This window comes from Struthio camelus, chromosome 34, assembly GCF_040807025.1.
Source record: "Struthio camelus isolate bStrCam1 chromosome 34, bStrCam1.hap1, whole genome shotgun sequence".
NCBI lineage: Eukaryota > Metazoa > Chordata > Aves > Struthioniformes > Struthionidae > Struthio > Struthio camelus.
In genome coordinates, this window is record NC_090975.1 from 928,227 (window position 1) to 953,234 (window position 25,008).

At 47.8% G+C, this 25,008-nt stretch overlaps 2 protein-coding genes across 3 annotated transcripts; one reads left to right on the plus strand and one right to left on the minus strand.

Annotated features, from left to right (window-relative positions):
* The first annotated feature begins 276 nt into the window (after window positions 1–276).
* LOC138063685 (deleted in malignant brain tumors 1 protein-like) lies at window positions 277–7,956 on the plus strand. Its single transcript, XM_068923543.1, has 3 exons — window positions 277–2,374; window positions 3,237–3,560; window positions 5,387–7,956. Exons 1-3 carry the CDS (start codon window positions 2,077–2,079, stop codon window positions 5,755–5,757), a joined length of 993 nt encoding a protein of 330 aa, XP_068779644.1. The 5' UTR covers window positions 277–2,076; the 3' UTR covers window positions 5,758–7,956.
* Window positions 7,647–25,008, minus strand: LOC104144151 (soluble scavenger receptor cysteine-rich domain-containing protein SSC5D-like). Of its 2 annotated transcripts, XR_011137131.1 has the most exons (9): window positions 24,846–25,008; window positions 24,357–24,534; window positions 23,805–24,013; window positions 23,292–23,418; window positions 22,557–22,651; window positions 22,196–22,376; window positions 14,763–21,901; window positions 13,057–13,083; window positions 11,725–11,930 (listed from the first exon to the last, which is right to left on the minus strand). XR_011137131.1 is itself a non-coding variant. In XM_068923535.1 (7 exons), exons 1-7 carry the CDS (start codon window positions 14,860–14,862, stop codon window positions 7,917–7,919), a joined length of 1,482 nt encoding a protein of 493 aa, XP_068779636.1. In that variant the 5' UTR covers window positions 14,863–14,913; the 3' UTR covers window positions 7,647–7,916. The 2 variants fall into 2 exon arrangements, 1 of the variants encoding a protein (XP_068779636.1); XM_068923535.1 differs by lacking the exons at window positions 22,196–22,376; window positions 22,557–22,651; window positions 23,292–23,418; ... (1 more) ...; window positions 24,357–24,534; window positions 24,846–25,008 and adding exons at window positions 7,647–7,951; window positions 8,894–9,223; window positions 9,974–10,303; window positions 10,854–11,183 and having other exon boundaries at window positions 11,601–11,930; window positions 14,763–14,913.

The window sequence follows — 25,008 nt, forward strand, 5'->3', positions numbered from 1 at the left end:
GTGTTGTGTGCTTGGGTAAGTCTCACTTATGTCACCATCAGTTTGTGGCATATGGAAGGATGCTGGAAATACCCTTGGATGTCCTTTTCCCCAGTCTTATGACACTAAAACCACAGTACTGTACAGAGAAAGTTCTTCAAACAGGGATATGGGTGAATCTATCAATGTTCTTCTCTCCTTGTCATTCAAAATCTAATTGTAACACTGCGGTCCTGCAGTCTACCATGCTACTGGTGCAGAACAATTCAAATTTGAGACTCTTTCCCATGTGAGCTACTGGTAAACCTGATGGTATAGCAGGACTGGTGTGATTCAACCTCTTACAGAGAACGACACACTGAATCACTTGGGCTCTTCTGGTGCCGTCAGTGATAACCCAAATGAACTTATCACACTTGAGAAATTAAGATGCTTTCTCCATTTTCTCTCTGTCCTCTTCTTTTCCAGACAAGAATATTACAGAGACTTGCAGAAACCCACTTAATCTACCTCTCCTCCTTCCCTATCTTGAATACAACCAAATTCATGAGACCACCTTTCACCAATGTGTTTTCCAATGTCTTCCCCGAAACCTCCACTGTTAAGACAATTTCCTCAAAGTATTTTTCAGCTTCTCCTCATTCCTATCATTCTTCTCTGGTTTCTCCTTAACTGTTTTGCATATTTCTTCCACTCTGTTATGCCAGCTAAGGCTTTGCCAGTGCTGAGTGCCTCTGGAGGCTTGATTTGAATATCTTATAGGCAGCACTTCTGTTTATACGTGTCAGTGTCTTTCTCAGAATAGCAAGACACTTTTTGAGTATTCCTCCCAATCCATTATATCCCTTAAACCCCTTTGTCATGTAATTAATTCTTTTTCATCCTCTGTGCAATTAGTTTTACCTTTCAAACATGGTAAACTTTTGCCTTGCCCTTACTGGAGACAATCTGTTTTTCTTTGGTGACTTGCACACATCTTGAAAAGACATGGAAGATTCATTGTCTAAACATAGGTGCCTATGACTGCATTAAACATACTGGTCACCCTTTGCAGCCAGTGAAGACTGAGTCAGTATAGTCCAGGGCAAGATTTGACCCATCCAGAGGCAGATGTCTAAAGGAGATAAAAGGAATTGCAGCCCAGCAATGCTTATTAACTGTAAAGGTAACAGAGGGTCCTTAGCTGATTTCCAGGATTGGCCTTCAGTTGCCTGAACATACATGTCTAGTGTCATCTGAGATGCCCTGGGCCATCCTAGACAGTTTTTAACTGCAGATCCAGAATAACATCAAGTCTGCAGACCCCATCTGGATATCTGGGATTCCCTGTGTGTCTCAAATGACACCAGCTACCAATGCTCAGAAATGCAAATTAACCCCTAGAAGTTTATGCTTAAGGTGTCCAAGTCTAGCTGAGGTGAATCCTACTCCAATTTTATCACAATGTTCTCTAAAGAGCTCTTTCCATTGTTCTGGATGAAATCTTTTTCCTTATTCAATGGAGTTGTCTGAACACAAGTAACTCCTTGTTGAAAGATAGAGTGAGAAAAAAGTCTTTAAGCACTTCAGATTTTGGAGTGAGGTCCATTCCTATATCTCCTTCTTTCTTCAGTTTCAGATAGCCCCTTTCCTTGACCTTTCTTGGATGGTGGAGTGGTGCTGTGCCAGCAGGCATCATGCTGTATTGTGGGAGAACAGGGAAGACGCCTGTCCGGCTCCTTCTGCCTAGCTTCTCAACAGCACGAGGGGTACACATGGATCCCAGTGCTTGCATGCAGGGTCAGGAGAAATAGAAACAGGGGAATATTTTATCTACTAGGAGCTTCATATGTCAATGCCCCAAGGACTTGCCAACTCCTGTAATTAGATACTGAGTCATGAATGGGGCAAGAGTGGGGAAAATGACTGTGCTGAAGTCTTTTCATTTCTCCAAGTTGTTCATCACTGTAGATTGTACTAAGCCTGTACTAGGCCCTGTACTGGGGTACCTGCTGTTTGCTAATCTCAGGAAAGACCAGTTAAAAGGAATGTTTGCAAGAATAACTTATCTGGTATTGCTTTGGGGTTTCAGGTGTTCCAGAACCATCCCCAGTCCGAATGGTGAATGGTTCAAATTCTTGCTCTGGGAGAGTCGAGGTGTTTCATGATCAGCAGTGGGGAACCATCTGTGATGACAGCTGGGATTTAGCAGATGCAGATGCTGTCTGCAGGCAGCTGGGCTGTGGCACAGCAGTCTCAGCCCCTGGCTCTGCTCGATTTGGACAAGGGACTGGGCAGATTTGGCTGGATGATGTGAACTGTGCAGGGGCTGAAACTGCCCTCTCTGATTGCCGGGCACGGCCTTGGGGAGACCACAACTGCAACCATGGAGAAGATGCTGGTGTGGAGTGCTCAGGTACCATTAATTCATGCCATTTAATGTGGTGTGTGATGAGGGCTATGTTTGTGGGAGGGGTGCTTGTGGCCCTGCTTATGTTGCCCTTGAGTGCGATAAGAGGAGTGAATTCAGTGCTATTTTAGACCTTTTAGGGGATCCAAGACATCTGCATGGTGCTGGGGAATATGATAGAGGACCTATAGAAGACCTGTGCTCCTCTGGAGCAGTGAATGGAAGTCAGGCAAAATAACTGGGCTCCTAAAATGGACGTGTGTGTTTAGGTAGATGAATCCTATCTGCAGTGTGAGACAAGATGGGAGAGGGCAGACTCGTGTGCTACAGAGTGTTGTCAGTGGGTGATGTTCTGAAGGGTTGTGTTGAGTAATGAGGTAAAGGGCACTCTCCACTCGAAATCATGGCTGACATCACTGTACAGTGTCGTGGCAGAGAGACCTGTGCCACGGTGACTGGGGAATATTGCTGGGAAGGTATTGTGTGGAGGAAAAGTTCTCTGAGGGCACAGACTGCCTTGGCCTTTCTGGACCACTAAAAGAAATTGGAGTATTGTATTCATTGAAAGCACTGGCCATTATCTGCTGCTAATCCTGGGACCCTTAGGCATGAGCTCAATTTGTAACGCTTTCTCCAGTACCAATTTGCAGCAGGTACAAATGGATTTTGAGATGCTGTCACTTCATCCAAATAGCACTCCATGTTTGATGCTCTGGTGATCTACATCGATGTCACAACTTTTTTGTCACCAGACGCCTGGGAGGAGCCATGTTTCACCCCCCCCCCCCCCCCCACAAAGCTCTGCGAAGCATGAGAAGCATGCGAAGCTCCCTGAGCATTTTTACTGTTGCTTTGTGTTTTGGTCCAGGCATTGCAAAACCAGCTCCTGTCCGGCTTGTGAATGGCCCAAGTCACTGCGCTGGGAGAGTCGAGGTGTTTCGGGATCAGCAGTGGGGAACTGTGTGTGATGATGGCTGGGATCTAGCTGAAGCCAGCGTTGTGTGCAGGCAGCTGGGCTGTGGGAAGGCACAGTCAGCCCCTGGCTCAGCTCATTTTGGACAAGGCCCTGACCCCATCTGGCTGGATGACGTGGATTGTTTGGGGAGCGAAGCTGCCCTCTCAGAGTGTAGGGCCCGGTCTTGGGGATCCCATAACTGCAATCATGGAGAAGACGCTGGTGTGGTGTGCTCAGGTAATCCCCATCTATGTCTCAGTCTGGATGGTATTGGGGAACATGGAGAAATGGTTTTCCTCCTCCATGGAAAGTCATCGCAGAGCTCGTACTGCTCCTAGTTTGTGCCGTTAACCATTGAGGTGTTTAAACCTGTTCTCAGGAAATTTATATGGACCTCATACTCTGGCCATGGCCAGCAATCACCACTGGAGGCTGATCCAGAACTGTAGAACTTCTCCAGGGCTGGACACATCCCAGAAATATCCCATTGCTGGTGGGGTACAGAACTGTGGTTTCATAATAACAGAGTTGTCTCTGAGACTCATAGTATTACAGTGTCTCTCGCAGTCTGCAGTCCTGATGAAATCTCTTGCTTCGTTTAAGTAATTGGAAGGCTCATAGAATCATAAAATAATTCAGTATTTAAGGGCCCTCAGGAGGTTTCTAGTCCAATCTCCAGCTCAAAGCAAGGTTAGCTGTGAGGTCAGACAAGTAGGGCTTTATGCAGCCTGGTTTTCAAAACATCATGACAGTCAGCAGGTATGGCTCTCATATGTACCTCTCTCCCAGACAACCCTAATGGTTTGTTAAAATTGAGCTGTCCTGTTTTCTCAACTTTTAGCCTTTTTTAAATACTTCTGGGATGTCAGAAAGTGAGAAACTATCAGAACTTTCCTGTAGTCCCTGGTTCCTTCTATTAAGTGCTTTGGAAAACTTCAGGAGAACTTGAAGCTTTTCCAATAGGAGTCATCTTCCCTAACCTAAACACAGCAATGTACCCATCTGCAAATGAGCTGATTGTGCAGCCTCCCTCTACTGCCAGGCTCCTCTAGAGACCAGTTTACCTAGACTGTCTTGGATGATGAGAGACCCTTGACGCCAGGTATGGGTGGTACAGCCCCAGAACGCTGCCTGGAGGGGGAAATTCCTTGCACAACTTGGGCTGTAACCTCCCCACAGGATAGTATCTCCCAGAGACAGTCACAGCATCTGTAAGGAGTACAGCAGCTGCAATATGGCAAAGAACAGCTCTGCTTCCCCACAGCCCTCAAATACTTGTCTCTGAAGACTTACTCATGTGGGGGATAGCATTACAAATAACATGGTAAATAAATATAGCAGTAACTGGAGTAAAATGTGGAGCCAGAACTGTGTCCAAAGGAAGTTTCTGAGACTCAAGAAGTGGCCAGCCTGTTCACTGATGGACATTATGAAGCTTCATGCATGTGACCCGATTTATTTAGGAATGAGTCATGTTCCTGATCATAGGTACCTAATGCCTTAGACACCTAAGGGTATGCAGACATCTACATGGGGCTGGCAGATACAACCCAGGAGATACAGGAGACCAACACCCTTCTGACACAACATCTGGAGTCCAGCAAGGATACCCCAAAGTATTGCAAAATGAAAAGGATACCTATGCAGAGGCACCCGAATTACTCCTTTTGTATAGGATTCATCTACAATGTCTTTAGACAATGTTAGATTTGGAATTCAGATCTTGTCACAGCAAGGGTCTTGGGACACTATAGCATCATCTGAAATGTGCCTGCTAGAAAGGGATGAATTAGCACATCCTTTTGTCTGGGAGAGTAAGATACCAGTCTCAGTTCTAATACAAACAATTCTGCAAGTCTGCAGGCAGCACAGAGTTACATAGAGAGTTTTGAGTAACCCTCTAGGGAGCTCTCCCCACATAAAATGTCCTCTTTACCCAGCCTCTCTTTATCCATGTGACACCTTTGTTGGCACTAGACTCCCACGATTTGTCTACTGTCAGTAGGGTTCAGGTGCAGGAAATTTATGTGTGTGTTTACCCTTTTGGGTTACTTTTTGTGCAGGCACTCCAGAACTAGCTCCACTCCGGCTGGTGAATGGCCCAACTCGCTGTGCTGGGAGAGTTGAGGTGCTTCATGGCCAGCAGTGGGGAACAGTATGCGATGACAGCTGGGATCTGAGTGACGCTGCAGTGGTGTGCAGGCAGCTGGGCTGTGGGACAGCCATATCAGCTCCAGGCTCAGCTTATTTTGGGAGAGGTTTTGGCCGTATCTGGCTGGACGATGTGAAATGCTCCAGTAGAGAATCTGCCCTCTCCGAGTGTGCAGCAAGGCTTTGGGGAGTCCATAACTGCAACCATGGAGAAGATGCAGGTGTTGTGTGCTCAGGTAACCTTCATCCGTATCCCATCTTACTAGGCGTTAGTAGATACTAAATTTCTAGGATAAATGTTGGGGCTGATGGCTCTTCATCCTTTCTTGGTCTAACCTCCATGTCTCAGACTAGTACTAGTGCGTGATGATGATGAAGGTGTGGAGCTGGAGCTTGGGGTTTAGAGGGATGATCCCCATCTCTCCACATGGCAGTTCATTTTTCCTATCTGTATTCTTTTTAATATCATGGGAATATTATATTCATACTACTAACTTTCAATTAACTACCTGTCAGTGGCTTTGCAGGATAGAAGAGACTACTTTTACAGGTCTGGGTTGCCTACATTTCCTTCCAGGCGGCATCTAAACCTCACAGATATTCCAGAGTGGAGAAGAGAGATGTAATTGCCAGCCAGTATGTGTATAACCTTCATTCAGCCCAAAGAAAAGCAATTTTTGAAGTTCAGAGAACATACAGCATAGAAGCAAATAACTGAGGCCTAGATCCATCACACTCAACTGCAGCCACCTAACTGATGTGTCTCAATTAGAAGCATGTTTCCCTGGAAGCCCACCCAATCAATGAAGAGAGATAGGCGCTTGCACAGGGCAAGTCAGCCCAATCGTCTTCCGAATCACCTCAGAGTTGACTCTCTCACTCACCTCACCATAGAGGGAAACTAGAGTGGCACTGTGTCTAATTCAACTATTTCTGTGGATGCCTGCAGTGGGGTGGACATGGTCCCACTGACCCTGGTTCATGTTGCATGACAGGCTTCCAGGCATCTTCTCTCAAGGTTAGAGGGAACATTTTGGGAACACTACCAGGCACTTGAAGTCAACTTGAATCTCTGTGACTTCTCACATTAGCAGGCCTTTCCTGCTCATTAGTTAAGTGGTCTCAATGCTAGTTCATCATTTCCTGGTGATATTATCCTTAGTCCATAAAAGTTGTCTTGTGCTGATTGTAAGGATGCGTTAAATAAGCACCTGGTTTTTGTTGTTGTATTGACTCAGACAGTCTGAGATTCCCTTAGGTAGCCAGCATCCTCCTCTCCAGAAGATGTTTAGCTATGGCAGTAAACTCTCACTGAGAGAGCTTTCTCTCTGATACATTCAACAGACTGAACCTCATGGTCCTCAGGGAACATTCCCTCCAAACCTTGAAATGTTTCTGTGCTTTTTCTCACCTCCCATCATGATCAAGATCATGACCAACTTCATCTTATTTCTACTCTCCCCAGGGTGACATCGGACTGGCATCTTCTGACAGCAGGTCATCCGAGCTGTTTCAGACCTGCCTTATGATGGTAGTGTCTTTCAGGTGGAGGCAGAAGAAAGGAGCCAGTCATTTGTCCTGGCTGTAACCATTTGAGTTGGCCAGCCAATTTTGAGACTACGAAATTAGAGCAAAGGAAACACATCTTACGGTTCAATATTGGGCTGAAAACCTTAGCTCTTTGCTTCGCTGAAATAAAGCATTTGTGTTGTGCTGACATGCATAAAGCATATTGTTTTTTGGAAAGCAACAAATCACGGTACAGCTATGTTGAAGGCTAAAATTCATTTAGGCATCCTAACAATGGGAAATTGTCCACTTGTAAAGTGCCAGCTTTGCTCTGTGGGAGAAGAAGGAAGGAAAAGGGGCAAACTTCCCTTGAGGGGTGGGGGGAAGGTCTCTCTCATCCCCTCTAGGGAGGAACAGAAAAACCTTCAGGAACAAGCACATGCTGTGCAGTGTCCAATACCCTCTCCAAGGCTCATATGACTCTTCTTCTTGCTACCAGTCTGAATGAGTAGAGGTAAATATTTCTCAGCAGAGATTTTATAGATACTTCCATACCATTGATATGAATATTCTTCATGCTGGATCAAGAGCTCACTGCCAGGTATATGCTCAGACATGAGCTTGAACTCATCCAGTCCCATAAGAAATTGATAAGTCAGCCAGTTCTTCAGTTTTAGGGGAACTTTATTGGTACTTTGTGGCGATTGCTTTTCAGTGGGAATAATTCATGCAACTTGGTTTTCAATCAATGCAGTTATAACCAAGTTTGGAGTTCCTTCAAGGCATGAGAGAGAACAATTTTGCCAAGTCATAGATCCCATCATGCCACACTGATGGTTCTGTAACATCCCTCCCCTTTGCCCTCTCAGCTGAGTCTTGCTGGCTCATCTCCTGCTGCAAGGTAGGCATGGTCTGGTGGGGCCAGTGTGGCTCTCACGATGCTTCCAGCTCCTCCAGGTTCTTGTTAGCTACAGAGAAAGGGAGCATGGTAAAGTGAAATCTGCTCTCAGGAACTTTCTGACCCCAGGTTTTTCAGTTATTAGTGACCTGGACTCTACTCCCGAAGAAGGTCTGTGGGTTAGATGATACCCATATGTTTGGGGCTGTTGACAAAGAGAATGCTGGATACCTGAGCCTTGGACAGGGTCTGGGGGGAGGGGAGAGGCATAAAATGGCCATGTGAAGACTAGGATCTGAGCCTGAGTCACAGTCGCCCTGACAGCACAACCCAGAGCAGCATGCAGGTGAAAGCTTGTATGTCCACCACACACCCCCACAGCGCTGCCTCCCCGTAATGAAACCAGCTGAGGGCCACCAGGGATTCTACACTTCACTCATGCAGGGCTTGTCCAAGCTCCTAGCATATGAAAAGTCAGAAGTTGCGCTGACAGGGGACTTAAGAGAGTCTAGCTGAGACATTTTGTGACTATAGATGATATTCTAATACAGACTGGCATCCCTCCCCAGGCACCCTTCTCCCAGCTGTCCCCCACCTGCTCTGCCTCCCACAGGTGCTTGTCGTTACCTCCTTCCCCAGAAGCTGCTCTGTCTTCCTTCTTTCTGCCCTTCAGGAGCCTTGCCATATACAAAACTCCTGTCTCAGGATCTCTCCAGCAGGACCCATCCCACAGTCAGATTGTCACTCATGTGTTTGATTCTGCTCAGCTGATGTCCCTCTCCCACCAGCCGTTCCCTCACACCCACCACAGCCATCCTAAACAGATAATCCATCCTCCATATGGCTCCTTCCTGCACCCATTTCCCTGTCTCCATCAGCATCACCCTAAGAGGAGGAACGTTCCTCCTTTGTGATGCCTCTTTTGCCCCCTGCAGTCCAGCCTGCTGGCTCTGTCAACAGTGTCTGATGCTGCTCTCACAACACTTCAGATGCCAAAGCAATGGGCAGTTACCTGCACAAATAACATCAGCATCTTCTCCATGATAGCAATTGTGTTCACCCCACGGCCTGGCCTGACAGTCGAAGATGCTCTCTTCCGTCCCGGTGCAGTTCACATCGTCCAGCCAGATGATGTCCGACCCTCGTCCAAAGCGGGCACCTCCCAGGGCTGACAGCGGTGACCCACAGCCAACCTGCTTGCATACTACCTTGGCGTCCTGCATGTCCCAGTGGTCATCACAGATGCTGCCCCACCGGTCCTCATGGAGCACTTCAACTCTCCCAGCACACTTGTTCGGGCCATTCATCAGCCGGATCGGCCCTAGCTCAGGAACATCTACCTCTGCACATATCCCAGGAAAAGAAATGCTTAGGGAGGTTCCTGTGTGTCCCATCATCCGCGGAAAGCATGCCTACCCAGAGGAGGCTTTACTGCCTCACCAAAGATATGCCAAAGGGTCCCTTTTCATTGCATCCAGCTTTCTCTGGGGAGGGAAGGAAGACAGAAAACCCAAGGGGGGAAGCTATGAGGAAAGGGCGGGTAGAAGCATTCTCAGTGTTCATGGAGTCTATTGATCACAATTACCCTTCATGCCCAGAGAGGGAGCAAGGGACCACAGTGATCTCAGGTGGGAGAAGATTTAATGTTGCCCTAGGCACAGCAGCATTTCCAGCTCAGCTGCTTGCCACTGCCCTGTGTCCTGGGTCAGCACTGCACTGGCCCATTGAGTCAGTTATGCACTGAATCATTAGGTCAGCACTAGAGTGGCTCTCTGGATCAGCATTGCACTGGGTCAGCTGGGCATGAGGTCATTGCATTGATACTGCACTGGGTCAGTTCTGCACTGGGTCATCATGGCTATATCTGTGTGTCACCACTGTGTCATTAGGTGAGCAATGCATTGCCTAACAGGACTTGCACTATGTGATAGGATGACTTCAAGAGCTGAGGCCCCTCTCTGATCCCATGAGAAGACATATATAGAGTTGCATCGGTCCTTGGAACCTGCCCTCATTTGGGCAGGGAGCATATGCATTGTGGGATCCACCCACCTGACTCCCCAGCATATGGAGAATGGGGGGGGGGGGTTACCTGAACACTCCACACTGGCATCTTCTACGTGGTTGCAGATGTTGTCTCCCCATGGCTTTGCCTCACAGTCCGTGAGGGACGCTTCTGTCCCTGTGCAGTTAACCTCAGTCAGCCAGATCTGCCCCTTTCCTTCTCCATATTTGGACTCACGAGGAGCTGATAGTGCTGTCCCACAGCCCAGCTGCTTGCACACAACCTTCGCCTCCCTCATATCCCAGTGGTCGTCACACACAGTCCCCCAGACGTTCTTGTGTAGCACCTCCACTCTCCCAGAGCAACGATTCGGGCCATCCACCAGGCGGATAGAAGTGGAGACGGTAATCCCTGAGTCTGCAGACATAGCCAGACAGAAGGCTGTGCATCCACATGTTTGTAGCCCTCGTGTTTTCCACCCCACTTGTGGACAGGGCACAGCACCCTGCACAGCAACCTCCCATTCAGAGCTTCCTCCCCATAAGAAATGCAGCTATCCCAGAAATATAACAGTAGCCTTTGCCAGATGCACAGGGAAATAAAACAGATAGATACCATGTCGAGGCCTAGCTGTGGGGAAAGATACTGGTCTGAAACAAATTAACTCTCAAGTAAATGAGCCAATGCACAGGGACTGTACGTCCCAAATTTGACAAAATGAATTCTTAGTCACCATAAAAGATTGACCCAAATTTGATCTGGGAAAAAGTGGCCATAGAGCACCATAGTGAGCAGAGGGAGGAAAATCTCCCAGGTCATGAGACCCTTCCATGCTATAAGAACTCTGAGCTACCGGCAGGAATATTTCGCTTGCATCAACTCAACAGGTGAATGCTGTTAAGCCCCTTTTCCCTTGTGAGGACATTTCAACCTGTTGCTGGCAAAATGAGGAGAATGCAAAGATTACCTGAGCAAATTGCACTAGCATCTTCCCCATGGTAACAATTGTGTTCCCCCCATGGCCTCGCCTGGCATTCAGAGATGGCAGTTTCCATCCCTGTGCAGTTCACGTCATCCAGCCAGAGGGTGTCAGTTCCTCGTCCGAACTTAGCTCCAATGGGGGCCAGCACTGCATCCCCACAGTTCAGTTGCCTGCACACAACTTGGGCATCATCCATATCCCAGCTGTCATGGCACACGCTGCCCCACCGTTCTTCATGAAGCACCTCAACTCTGCCGGCACATCTGTTTGGGCCATCCACCAACCGGATTGGCCCTGGCTCAGGTATTTCCTTTTCTGCAAAAAATCCAAAGAAGAAATTATTTTGAAAGTGGTTTCTGTGCATCTGATCACAAGAGGAAGGCAGGGTCTCTTGTGATGCACCAAAACTGTCTGTGCACATCCCAAATGCCTGTCAAGGGCTCCCTTCCCACCTTCTGACATAAGAAAGAAGGTTGAAGGAAGAAGAATGACAACATGGAGGCTGTCAGGAGAGAGAGGGAACTGTCTTTGTTCACTCTCAGCACTGCAGATTGTTTCAGGTCCTAGAATTATGATGCAACTTCTCTAGGCCAATAGGAGTAGGAAAGTGGATCCCAGCCGAGTCATTCTGCGGCCCTAACTCCCTAATTAGGTTTGTCAGAAATTGCACTATAGGCCATCTGGAGGCAGAAGGGCCAGTGTGGCCCAAAGTAAGAAATATTTAGAGCTTACCTGAGCACTCCACGCTGGCATCTTCTACGTGGTTGCAGATGTTGTCTCCCCATGGCTTTGCCTCACAGTCCGTGAGGGACGCTTCTGTCCCTGTGCAGTTAATCTCAGTCAGCCAGATCTGCCCCTTTCCTTCTCCATATTTGGACTCACGGGGAGCTGATAGTGCTGTCCCACAGCCCAGCTGCCTGCACACAACCTTTGCTTCCCTCATATCCCAGTTGTCATCACATATAGTCCCCCAGACGTCCTTGTGTAGCACCTCCACTCTTCCAGAGCAGTGATTTGGACCATCCACCAGGCGGACCTCAAGTTTGGCTGTGTCTACATCTTCTGGGGGAAAAAAAAAAAAAAAAAAGACACCCCAGGGTGAAGGCAGGGAATGTGAAAGAGAGAGTTCTGGCTGTCTTCACCCCCAAATCAGGGGGAACAAGAGCCTGAGGCACTCTAGCATCCAAAATCTTTATGCTTTGGTGACTGGGAATCTCTTTTTGAGATGGAAATGGCCAAAAGCTGTAGTTGTTTAAGTGACTGAAAGTCTGTTTTGAGAAACAAAATGCAGGGTTCATTTTCATCTGCAAAGGCAGAGATGTAACCATACCAAAACTACTCTGTCATTTAGATCCTGCATGAGCTTCCCCATGATTAGGCCAGCCTCTCTCAGCAAGTGCTGCTCCAGATAACTGGACTGGTATACAGAAGAGAAAATCTAGAAGTTTTCATTCTTTCCCCAAGAAAAGGATTGGCTTTGCCCACAGCTAAGGGCAGCAATTGCTGGTCCTCAGTTGATGTGGGACTATTGCATACATAAATATAGTCAGTACTCAGAACTGGAAAGGATTTTTCTCAAGTACTCAAGCCTGTTCTTGCCCACCCCACCACACGATCCCACTCAAAACCTGCAGGGCTCTAGGACTTATCAGGCTTTGATCCGAAACTCAGTTTGCCATTTTAGTACTGAGAATCAAATCTCTTTCGATAGTGTTTTGCCTTTTACATGGATCTAGGGTGCTGTAGTGAGAATAATTCAGAGACTGAAAAGTGACAGGATCCCAAAACCTGAAACACCTCCGCAGTGGTTCATGGAGGAGCCAAGGGGACACTGGACATTTCTCCACCTCATGGAGATAAGATTCTAGCATCTGGGATGTTCCGAATTCTGGTTTAGCTTTGCTAAAATAAGCAACTGTCTTTAAGTGCTCCTTTCATCCAGAGCCCTCCAGTATGGTACCAACTGCACCTCATAAATTATATCGGAGGTAGAGTCAGTTCTTCTCCATTAGATGGTCAGGAGAAAATGGTATAACATGTTGGCCACAGGAAGAGGATTTGGATAAAAGTCTCTTAACTCTGTACAGCCCACTCAAATCTCTAGGTTAGATATAGCACCATTCTGCGCAACGTTTTATGAGGTACATGCAGACTGACTCATGCTCCACTCTCTACTGCAAATACTGACCTGCCAGGAGGACGCCAGTAAAGGAAGCTGAAATATAAAAAATATAGGACATTAGTCTCCATCCGATAAGCTCTGAAAAGCCTGGAGATTCAGGGTAGCAAAGTACCAGGCAAGAGACAAGACACTGTTAGAGCCTGTCACAGTTCTCAGTTTCCCAAACCCAACTGCCCATGGGTTTTGCGTGTCTTAGTGCATGTCTAGGGAACTTTCTTGATAAAGTGATCAGATAGAGATATAATTTTTTTTCAAGTGTGTTGGAAAAAATTTGATTTGGGTAGATAATGTGAAACAGATCAGTTGGGATTCCTCTCACCCAGTTTTAGTCATCTAAAAGACAATGTCCAGACTGAATTAGTTATCTAGCCACCTGCTATAGTCAGTGGAAGGAGCTGAGCTTTGCCTGATGTGTACTCATCCCATCCTTGGTCAATGTCCAGAGCAGAAGGTTGAATTCCATGCTGGAGGTGCTGTTTCTCCCTAGAGTCTCTGGGTGTAACACCCAACTCTTAGCAAAAGCCAGGTAAGAGGTATACTACTGAATGAGTTGCAAAGTGTGATGAGTTGCAAACAGCATAGTATTCTTTTTTCCTTCCTGCTGGGGCCAGGTCATGAAGAAGCATGGCCATTTCTGAACTTCAGCAAGACACTGGACACAACCTCAGGTGTAGTGCCAATCTGACAGGCAGTAATGGCATTGGTGAAATCCAACAGGAACAATTATGGACCTGCTAATAGAAGTCGGCAAGGAAGTTTCTTCATGGTAGAATGCATCTGCAACTCTGTGCAAAGTGGCTATTCCTGCTCAGAAGCTTTTCTGGGAATTAAAAACAGGCTGACGCAAACCCTGGAAGGTGGACTTGGAAAGCCTGAGGGAAAACTTGCCAGCATCTGTTTGTCCTGAAGACTCTGGAGAAGGGGACTTTGTACCACCGTATAAGGTCAGCAGCAAAGAAGGGCTTAATTCAAACAATTTCTGCTCCTAATTGTAGCAGTCTGGCAAGGTCCCAAGCATTGACCAACAGCTTTGGGCAAGGGAAGAACTGCTGACACAGTCATTAGCATTATTGCCCAGGTAAATATCTTTTCCACCTGCCTTTTTGTAGCTATTTTTAAGAAACGTGGACTAGGATTCCTAAAAGTTATCCCCATTCTCTTTGAAAATTCCAGGGACATTTCATTGTGGCCTTCTGAAATCCTTGCCTAAGTATAATAGCCATGAAGCCTATTCAGTACCTCCGTCCCTTTATCTCTGGGTTTGGTCCCATCCCCGCCATACATGAACCCACAAAGGGGAGGGACTCAGAGGAAAGAAACATGAGAAGCAAACTCCACCTTGTTCAATGCTACCTTTTCTTGTGAGGGTTGGGTTTAGGTCTAGAATGAGACATTTAAAATGTCTACATCAAATACGTCAAGATGGGGCTGCTTCCTAGTGTCCATCTGTGGCTGTCTAATGACATCTGAGACACCCTACGGGATGCAACGGTCCACACTGAGCTATCACATATGTACCAGCAATTGCTGGACAGATAGTCTAAAGGGGGATTCAGCTCACTGTAAAGTAGACACCATGGATTGCATTTCCCCTTCTTGCAATGCACCATTTGCTATGCGCTATGGGCTGTAGAAGGAGCAATAGCGGAAGAGGAGCATCACTGACAAAGGGATCCCGAGACAAAAGAAAAGAGAAAAAAAACATCACTTACCCCAGAGACATGCCAGGAGGACAAGCTTCATGTTGGTAGCACAGAAACCACGTGCTCTGTGTCTCCACAGGAGGAGAATGCAGGAAAGGAGACAGGACATGCACCCAAGGGACAGGGTATTTGACAATTTCCCTGGGTCCTGGCCCCTCCCCTCCTTCCTGAAACCTCCCTTTGTGCCCCATGGCAGGTACTCAACAAGTACAAAAAGACAGACTCTTTTGCCATGGACTCTGGCATCATGTAGGCTGTGGGATTGTGAAACTGGACTGTTCCGGGAACCTGTTGAGCAAACAAGACATCTCAGGACAGCTGGTTCTGGACCATAGGTGGCAGTGAGGTGGGGGAGACAGGATTTTGCAAGTCATCCTCCAGGACTGGCTTCCCGCAACTGCAAGTATAAGGGACCAGTGCCCAGGCTCAACTGTGAAAATGAATGTGATCCCACACCCTTAATGCAGCACAGGAAGCTCTTTTGCTCCCGTGTTTGTCACAGAAAACAGGAAATCTGTGTGAAATTTTGTTCTAAAGTTTGTCTGTGTTCACAATCCAGTTAAGTCTTTGCTCAGCGTGAGACCTCCTTCCAGTCTTGGCAGCACAAGAGACGAAGGCAGCAGCACACCATCCCTCATAGTGGGAAGCAGACTCCCAGATCCTCTTCATTCAGGTATTCACAATGCTGAGCAGGTGCTGCTGTCATCTTGGGTGGGATCTACCTTGTCTGCTGTCTTGACATCTGTATCTAGGGAATTCATATAGACACCTTGTATGCTCAGCAGGGACCATCAAGCACTCCTAGGAGACAGGTCCACGTCTTGTATAAAGACATTAGCCTTAGTGAGACGTGAGTCTCCCTGGGAGTGCTTGTTCCTCCCAGGTAAGCAGCTTGGGCCCAGCTGTTTGTACTGGAGAGTGAATGAGTACAGAACTAGTAAGCCCTTTCAGAGCAACAGCATATCCAGGCGATGAAAGATAAGGTGATGGGTTAGGAAAGCAGGCCTGACTAAATGCAAATATCAAGCTACTATGGGGTCATGGCTTTCCCAGGTAAAGACATGCATCAATCTAAGTTAAGTCACGTCCATATTGAATTTTGTATCAAAGCTGTGTGTGTTAGGGGAGAGCATTGCATCCACCAGAGCAGATGAACTCTGTATCATATAATTTGAAGACTGTTCTAACCTAATTTTTGCTCTTCCCCATCAAAGAGACTTTTACTCTCTCCATTTCTGTCTTGTTTTCTACACTCTGTTAGCTGTTACTACCTCCCTTCTGGACAGTCTCCAGGATGGCCAACCTCTTTCCTAAAGGCTGGTGCATAAACCAGCCACTGATGTGCAGCAGAGATTTCAGCACTGTTGGTTAAAGAAGAGGATTGCACATGTATCTCATACACGAAATACCCCTGTTCCAGGAGTCTGAAGTGAAGTTTGCTTTTTTTGCAATATCCCAGTGCTGTTGATTCACAGCCTGTTCTGATTTGATACAGATTCTCATACTCTGCCTACCTTGTTGGAGACTGGCCAGCAAATCTCAGTTTGTATTTGTGCAGCTGATTGTTGACTTGATAGGTAATCTTGACAAACCTGTGTTAGCTGATAACGGCAATCATTATCTTCTAGGTGAGCATAAGTAGATGGATTGGTTTTCTACTTAATATTTTTCAAGGAACTGAATTTAGACTAAGTCTTCTAAAATTCCCTCCTCCTTCATTCGTTCATTCATTTCTTCCTTTCATTTTTTCTCTTTCTTTCTTTCCTTCTTTCTTTCTTTTTCTTTCTTTCTTTCTCTTTCTTACTTTCCTTCTCTCTTTCTCTTTCTCTCTTTCTTGTTTCTAAACATAGGCACTGTGTCCAATCTGCCACTTATTTCAAACCTCATCTCCCATGCACTGATAAAGACAATAATTGCTACAGCCAAATTCCCAAATATTTTTGTGTGAATTGTGAAAAGGATTAGAATTTGAAATCAAGTGGAAAAATTCTGTCCTTCCTAAGTATGGAGTCACTATTTCAACCTTTTCAAAATCTTTTCCTTACTACTAATTATTTTAGTGCTGTCATAACAATAAGCCGTTTTAGTGAAAATGGAAACATGCAGAAACCATTAAACACATGATACTACTTGACACCCACTTTCACGAGCTTCCCTTTCCCTCTGAGTCCCTTTCCCTCCCTCCTGCTGACAAACTCTTTCCCTACTCTTTACCAAGCTGCAAATGTAGCTACGTGTTGGTTTGTTCTTATCTGCTATGCCTTTTTCTGAAAGTATTGAATTTTTCACCTTTGTCTTTCTAATTTTCATCTAATATGACATTCTGTTATTCTCTCCTTTAGCAAATTGGTCTGCTTTCATCCTTCTGAATGTTTTTTCACTGAGTGTTATATTACAATGCTGGTCACACAGGGCCTTCCTACCCCTACTTCCAAATCAGGACCATTTATGTGTTTGTCCTTGATTCTGCTTTTTGAAGAAATGAGCCATGCTCCTGAAATCATTATCCTCTTACTGATTACTTAGATTAGCTTTGAACTTTCCTTTAACTGTTTAAAGAGGTTGTTAAAATCTGCTTTCTTCAAGCCCTCTGTCTTTATATTTCTGTCCTTTTTGCTTTTCCTCCTAAACAATTTAACTTGTCAGCACTTCATTGGCACTTTTACCCAAGATGTTTTCTGTCATAACAACCTGATTTGTTCTTAAGCATATGCCAGATTTAAAATCAGAAAATTCTTCCCCTTCTGTGCATTCTCTTTCTTACTTGAGTTGTTATCACTACATCCCAACACCTTGCTGACAATCCTGGGTGTTTTGAGCCATGATTTAGTTGCTTCCACATCAGTGTTGAGGACTGTCAGAGATGCCATAGAGCAGTGTGGCATCCCAGAAGGGCAGACAGATGTGACCGATGCTCTTCTTGACTAGAAACTAGAGTCTGGAAAACTAAGACCAACTCACATGGCAACAGACAACTACATTTAGGTTTCTGAGAAGCATCTCAGTGATGTAGACGTCCACATCTAAGCTAGTCGCCCGCAGCTCCATTTCTAGATGATGGAATAAAATAGATTCACTTCTGCATCATGAATCACCAGGTCTGCATTAGACGCACCTAAGAATAAGATTGATCCCTAAACAAAGGCCCTGTTTTACTTTGCTCACTGGGAAGACAGTTCAGATATTATTTAGTTATGGATGTCTACTTTCTGGCAGGTAAATTCCTCTCTTTGCTTTATACTAGTTAATGGCTATGCATTGTTCACTTTTTAATTAATTGATGTACATTTTTAATTTAAACTTTATGAACAGCTATAAAATTAAAAAGTATATATCTCCCCATTGCCTGTAGATATTTGCATACTCATAGATATGTGCTGGCAAGGTCCCTGCAATTATTGGTAATTTCTCAGCCAAAATAACAACTGGACTCTGATTTCCTGCAAAACACTGCTCAACTCCTTCATTGCAGAAAGTTGTAAAGGGATGAGGAAAAAAGCACTGCTTTGGGAGGTGTATCAGACTGGGAGTAGCAAACGCTGAGTGCATCAGTTGCAGCACTTGGTTTAAACACTATCAGGCTGTCTCAGCTGAGGTGCAATGGCCATGCTGTCTTGTCTGCACACAGACACCTTTCCTCAACTCCTGTATACCACCACTGGCTCTCACCCTGACTGTGCATGTCCCCCTTGGACAAGCCCTGCTTATCTGGAAAGTTCCCATTCTTGGCTGTCAAAGTGGAGGCAATTTTTTAACATCTTGCTGAACAACCTGTCCCATACAAGGACAAAACTGTGCTTTCAAGTCCCTGTGGCTTGGCCCTGCTTTATTCAAAGCCATAACACAAACTGTTCTTATATGTTAGCACTGGCAGCAGAGTTACCAGGGGTCTCCTAAACCTCCACTGGGCCAGCTGGCACCTCCCCTTTATGAGGACAGAACTGTGCATATCCCTCTTGGACTCCTCCTATGGAGGGAGGAGAGTTTCTTAGTTGAAGAAATACAATGACTGAGATAGCGAGAAGTACTTCCAGGGAATGGCAAGGACAGTTTTCTAAGTTTCACGTCTGTAGACAGAGCCCATCTCTCCCCCAGAGATCTGCAGGGTTCAGTGTGCTTCTGGCACAGAGAAGCACTTAAGTTTACGGCTCTCCCATTATCTGCTTAGTACTAGTTGGCTGCAGTGAAACTCGGGTTTGCTTATGTCCAGCAAACAGAAAAGGAATCACAGCAACAAATTTCCACTCCAGGCAGGATCTCACTCATCTCTCATCAATTCTGTTTCAGTCCTGTGCCGGTGGCAGACCAGTGCCCCGGCACAATATACAAGAACTTACTGAAAGTGGGGCCAGGGGGGCAGCAGGGAACACTAGGAAGCCATCCTGACTAAAATGCCTGAGAAGGGTGTGGGGGAATAATGCTGCAGGGAATGGGTGAGGTACATCTTCAGGGGTTGCACTAATGCTTGTGATTTCCCAGGACAGCTTGTGTCTGGAGAAGATGCTATCCTTTTGCCCGCTAACAATGGCTGTCCTGGATCAGATAAAATGTCCCAGCTACAGAAGTATTTTGTTCTCAGCAGGGAAAACCTTTTTCATGGTCACAGCAGACAGCACTGCCATTTACTATCACATGCCCAACCAGTTCCAATCTAGCAGGGAACATCTCCTAGCTGTCCCATTCACCACCTGCATTTAAAAAAAAATCACCCACCGGTCCTTTCTGTTCACCTCCCCTCTTTCCATGAGGTGCTACAGAGTCACTTCTGCTTAGGTGGGATTTAGAGGGGATTTTCTCTTACTTACAGGCTCTACTTGCAGATTTGCAGAGGTTACCCACATCCCTTCTCCCTCTGCAGTGCTTCTGGGGACCACTAGAATCTCACCCTCCCCAGTTAGCTCTGATCCCAGAGCAGCACGAGACACCATGGTAGCAAAGAGGGGCTAGAGGAGAAACAGAGAGTGAGCAATGAGTCTTTGCTGACTACAGCAGGACGGAGCCACCCAGGTGTCCCATGGGGCAGGAGAGAGCAAGTGCATGAAAGTGATGTGGGAAAGCACAGGGAGGGAAAGTAGAAGGGGAAAGACTATGGGAGAAGGAGGAATGCTCCAAACATGCCAAGCATAGATAGGGCTGCAGCCCATGGTAGGGCCTATGCAAGATGAGGGGTAGGGAGCAGCAGTGGGAGGGCTGGGATGGAGGGAGGTACATCTGTGGGGAGAGGGCTCTGGCATGGAGAATTCCTTTCTCTCCTTGTATGCTCACACTCCCTACATTGGTCCATTCGCAGAGAGTTTCTGGCATCAAATCCTACCTCATCCTGATTCTTGACTTTGCAGATAGCACGAGCGCAGAGTGCAACCCTGAGCTCTGAGTCACCCACTGCCCATAGTGAACTGCTCACCTGATGCAGGACATGGGTCTGGAAGACTCAGGGGAGAGAAAGTAATGGGTTAGGATGTAACCACGACTGTGGGCGGGAAGAAGGCAGCGGGGGTAAGGAGCAGGAAAAACCTCGATGCCCTTGGCAGTGGGGATCATACACATCAGCATAAGAGTGTGGGGAGGCAGTTCAATGTCCAAGTCTTGGAAAAGTCACGGCGCAGTTGAAAGAGGAGCAGAAAAGAATCAAGACTTGATCTGAATGTTGAGGGAAATCTGCTACAAACTCTGGAGTCTTTGCCCCCACCCTTCTAAGAAAATTCTTTTGCAGTCTTGCGCTATGGAGGAATTTCCCTGCCCATTGCAAGTGCTGCAAGGCAAACAGGAGAAGGGACCTACCCAGCCCAACCCAACAGCTCCTTCCACAGAAAGCTCCTGCACAGCACCCCAAATTCCCCTGGACCTGTCAGCCCCTGCCACACAGTTCTCTGTTTTGAAAATTTCCCCTCCTAATCCTCCATCCATGTTCACCTGTTTCTCCTCCTGCTTCTCCCATGCCTCTTCCCACCCATCCTGTACAGGATCATCTTCTCACTCACTTGTCTCTGCGGCGCCACAGAGGACTACCCTTGATCCCTGTTCCTTTCTCTGCAGAATATGTCTGACATATCTCACCCCATACTTCACTAAGGCGTTATCTCCACACTGAGGCTTCCTTGCTCCAAGTCTGCCCCTTCTGGCCAAAGCATGTCCTTCACCTGCCACTCTCAGTGCAAGCCAGCATGGTTGTAGGTCTCAGCAGCCCACCTCTTCCTGTTTCCTCTTACTTTGGCCACAATACACAGCAACTCCCTACAGCCAGCTCTGCTAATCTGCAAGCAGGGCAGCTCCCAGGTGTTCACTTAATGCCCATGTCCAGCTATCTCCTTTCTGCACACCCACACTCTCCCACATGTGGCCATAGGTGCATCCTCCAGGCTCCCATCTCTCTGTGTTGCCTAAGCAAGACCGTCCTTTCCTCTTGCTGCCATCCTGGACGTGGCCACAGATACGTGCTCCAGAGTCACTCTGTCACTCTCCAACCTCCTGCACCTCCTCTGTCTTTCCCTCGGTCAGGAAATCTGAAAGGCTCCTCTGTATTCAAGTAGACCTTCCCATTTTCTCTGTTGTTCCACTGCAGCACATTCAATGAACATCTCCAAGGGAACATTTCAGCTGGCTGTAGCTCCTGAACAGGCTGAATTGGTCAGTGCTGTAGCCAAAGCACTCTGTGATGGACAGGATATATTTCATCTGTGTGCTCTCGGGGAATGTGTTACACACTCCTGTGTTAGCAAAAGAGGAATGTGTTGGAGGGCAAGGAGACAGGTCCATCCCAGGGGACTTCTGAGCCTGCCTCAGGGGCAAAAGGGTTGAAAGATGGTGGGAGGGGACAGAGAGGAGAAGCACAGCCCCATGAGAAAGCCCTTGCAACTCAAAGAGAAAGTGTGCAAATTAGTTGCTCACACACTGGTGTTAAGTGCCATTTGTAACCCTGGGCCCAAGGGAGTGATACATCTCTGACCAAAACCAATCAGTGCTCTTAAGTTCCATAGCTGCCAGCGGCTAGTTTATATCCAGTGCTTAGGTGGCCTAAGTTAGAGCTGGATCCTAATGCTTGTCCCAAGGAAAGGCCATGTTCAGGCCCTGCATCCTGTCCTGGTAGATCCTGTCGAAGGTCTCGCTCTGTGCCACTGTGAAATGGTTCTTCCAGTCCCCACAGATGCCTGAGAAAGGAGAATTTTTGGCTCAGAGCACATCCCAACACACAGCCCCCCCTCTCTGCTCTGTCTTCCATAGGCACAGGAAGATAGGCTTAGCTTTTGGGTCCGGTTACCACCCCAAAGGGCTCTCCAAAATGAGAGACCATCTCCATGAACCTGTCCTCCAGACCCAAATGCATACATCGCTGCTCCCTGAACACCCTTGCTGTGGTTGTCACCATGAAGACATTGCAGCCCCACTGCTCCACCTTGCTGGCAGGCTCCCTGAGGCATAGCAATGGGATCCCCTGTACTCACCCTTTCTCAGAAACTGCCCTTTTGTCTGGTCCATGATGTCTGAAGGGAGCAGGATGGAGCTGCACATTGGGTTGTCCCTCATGGATGTGAAGGAGGCATTTTGCACTACTGAAAAGATGGCATCCTCATCTAAATCCTGCCCCAGAAACTGGCAGAGACGTCGCACACTGCCCTGCAGGTCCTAAGGACACAGATGGAGCCTGTTACCTGTGAGGGGCTTGTGACAAGCCCCTACACTGTCTCAGGGAGCAGGTAGGCTGGGGGAAGATCAGTGTCCAGTGTTCATGCCCCAGCACCAGGTAGAATAGATTTGCAGTAGAGGTGCCTCGTTTGGAGCTGTGAGGTCTGCCTAGGTCTCTACCTGCTTTAGCTCTTCATAGGTGATGAAGAAGAAATTCTCCCTGCTCTTCATCTCCAACCAGCCTTGGACGTGTTCAAACCAGGAGCCATGGGGCACTGATGGGAGACAAAAGGCAACAGGTCTAGGAGTAGACTGGGGCAGGGTAGGGGGTGTACAAGGCAAAGGAGAGTTCACATGAGGTTGGGAGCAGGGCAGCCATGAGACCAAAGGTGTCCAGGGAATAGGTGGGGCTGGGAGGTTCAATCAGGGAAGGGGAGGGGGCTGTCATTGCAGCTGAGAAATAGGGCCTTCTCCAGCTGCCCTCCTGCTCAAGCTGCCTGGTTTAGCCAAACACCGCTCTGATGATGCCATTTCTTTTCCCTGCAAACATAGGGGCAGGAACGGGTGCAGAGACCACAGCGAGAAGAGGCTGAGGCTAGAGGTGTGCAGGCTCACAGGTCAGCTCCTGCCAAAGCTTTCTAGAAATTTCTGACCTGAGGTCTTCCTGGAGACCTCTGAACTCTGTAAGAGAAGGTGGGGAAATCCACTTTCCATCTGCTTCAGAGCCCAACAGGGTTTTACAGGCCTGCCTCTCTCTCCAGAACTGCTTTGTTTTGTCTACCTCCTGATCCATCCTCCCTTCCTGGGGAAAACTTGGTTTCATAGCCATCCTCAGTGGGCACTAGCAAAAGACCCTTGAGCTAGAGGCAATCAGAGACCTCCCCATGCCCTGAGTATGCTCTAAACCACACTCACACTCTCCATTCAGAAAGTCCCTCAGGAACTGCTCAAAGGATGTGGGGTCCTCGTAGCTGTTACACATCTTGGAGAAGTAATAGTAGGAGACGACAACATCTCGAGGATCCCGTAGGGTGTAAATGACCTGGAGTAGAGTGCATGTAGGGGTTAGACAGGCCCAGTAGGGGAAGTCAAATGTCCAGGCACCGGCACCGGGGTGGAGCTGTAACTGGAGAGGTCTGCCATACAGGTGCCAGCTCTTAGCTAGACTCCATCACCCAGACCTTGGATGGGGGTCCATGAAAACACAAGGCCTCTAGAGTCATTGGAGATGCCTCAGAGCATCTGAGAGGGGCAAGATGTGACATGGGGGGCTTCACATTTCCATCTGGAGGGCATGCAGGACACTTCCCACCCTCACAGGACAACACCAAGGTCCTTATCCAATGTCCCCTCATTCCAAAGCTCCTCAGCTCCTGGGTCCTGCCAGACCCCAGCCCCCTTCAAGATCTCCATGGACGCCCATCCCACCTTGGCCCTGGAGTGGGAGAAGGACTTGGGGAAGATGTGCCTGGGGAGGTGACAGGTCAGCAGGCGAGGGGAGGGGAGGCTGAGAGCTGACTCTAGACCCAGCCGGGTTGAGAACCAAGGCACACGGTCAGAATTGAGGACGGTTCGGCTCCAGCCAGGATGGCCATGGTTGCGGATAAGGCTCAGGATCTCAGTCATCCACACGGTGCCTGCCGGGGAAAGCAGAGGTGCATCTCTGCCCCAGGGGACAGATATGGGCAGATCTCACAGCACCAGAGCTGCTTTGTCAGCAGCATCTTCACCACCAAGTCTGTGCCCTCCCAAGAGACGGTGCTCCCCTGCCCATGTACAACCGCTGCAGTAAAAGACTCCCCATACCTCCCCAAAAGTTCTTATGCCCTGCCAGAGGAAGAGATTCACCCCCCTGAACAACACCTGGAGATGCTTCCAAATCCCGCTCCCTTCCCCCAAACCCTACCAACCACATCTCTCCCAGCCTGGCCTATGCCACCCTCTCCTCCTTTGCCCAGCCCTGCTGTCCTCCCCTTGTACCGGACTTGGGGTAGGTGACGTTGAAGATGTCATCGTCCCGCACCAAGAAGTCATTGTGTGCAAAACCCAGGCTGTGCTCAGAGTTGTAGGCAGGGGGGAATTTAATGCCTTTATATATCACATACGGAAAAGGCATGGTGCCTGGATGGGGACAGGGTGCTGCAGCTCTGAAGGGTCACTATGGGGAGGGAGGAAGAGAGGGTAAGGGTGCTGATCGCAGGTGAGGAAATTTCCTCCCCCATAGCAGATCCCAAACACGTGCTCAAGCCCCCACTCAATCACCCAAAACAGCAGGCTGAGATCAAAGGAGCTGTGTATTATGGGATAACCCACCCAGACACTTTCTGATCCTTCCCCATGCAGACGCTATGCAAACAGCAGGTTGTCTGGGTGGGGTCCTGCTGGCTTCTCATTAAGGGCGTCTAGGGTCAGGTTCCTGCTAACAGACTGACTTCTCCTCTTCCTCCCCTTGCTGCCACATGTGTTTACCTGTCCTCACAGCTCAGAGGAGCGGGAAGCAGCCATCATAGTGGGATCTCTGGCCAGTCAAGGGGGGACAGGAGGCACCTGCCAGGCAAAACTTCCCTGTCTGGTACCCAAAATCCAGCCTTGCTCTGCTCCCACAGCTAAAGGTCTGCAGAGCTGCCAGGAC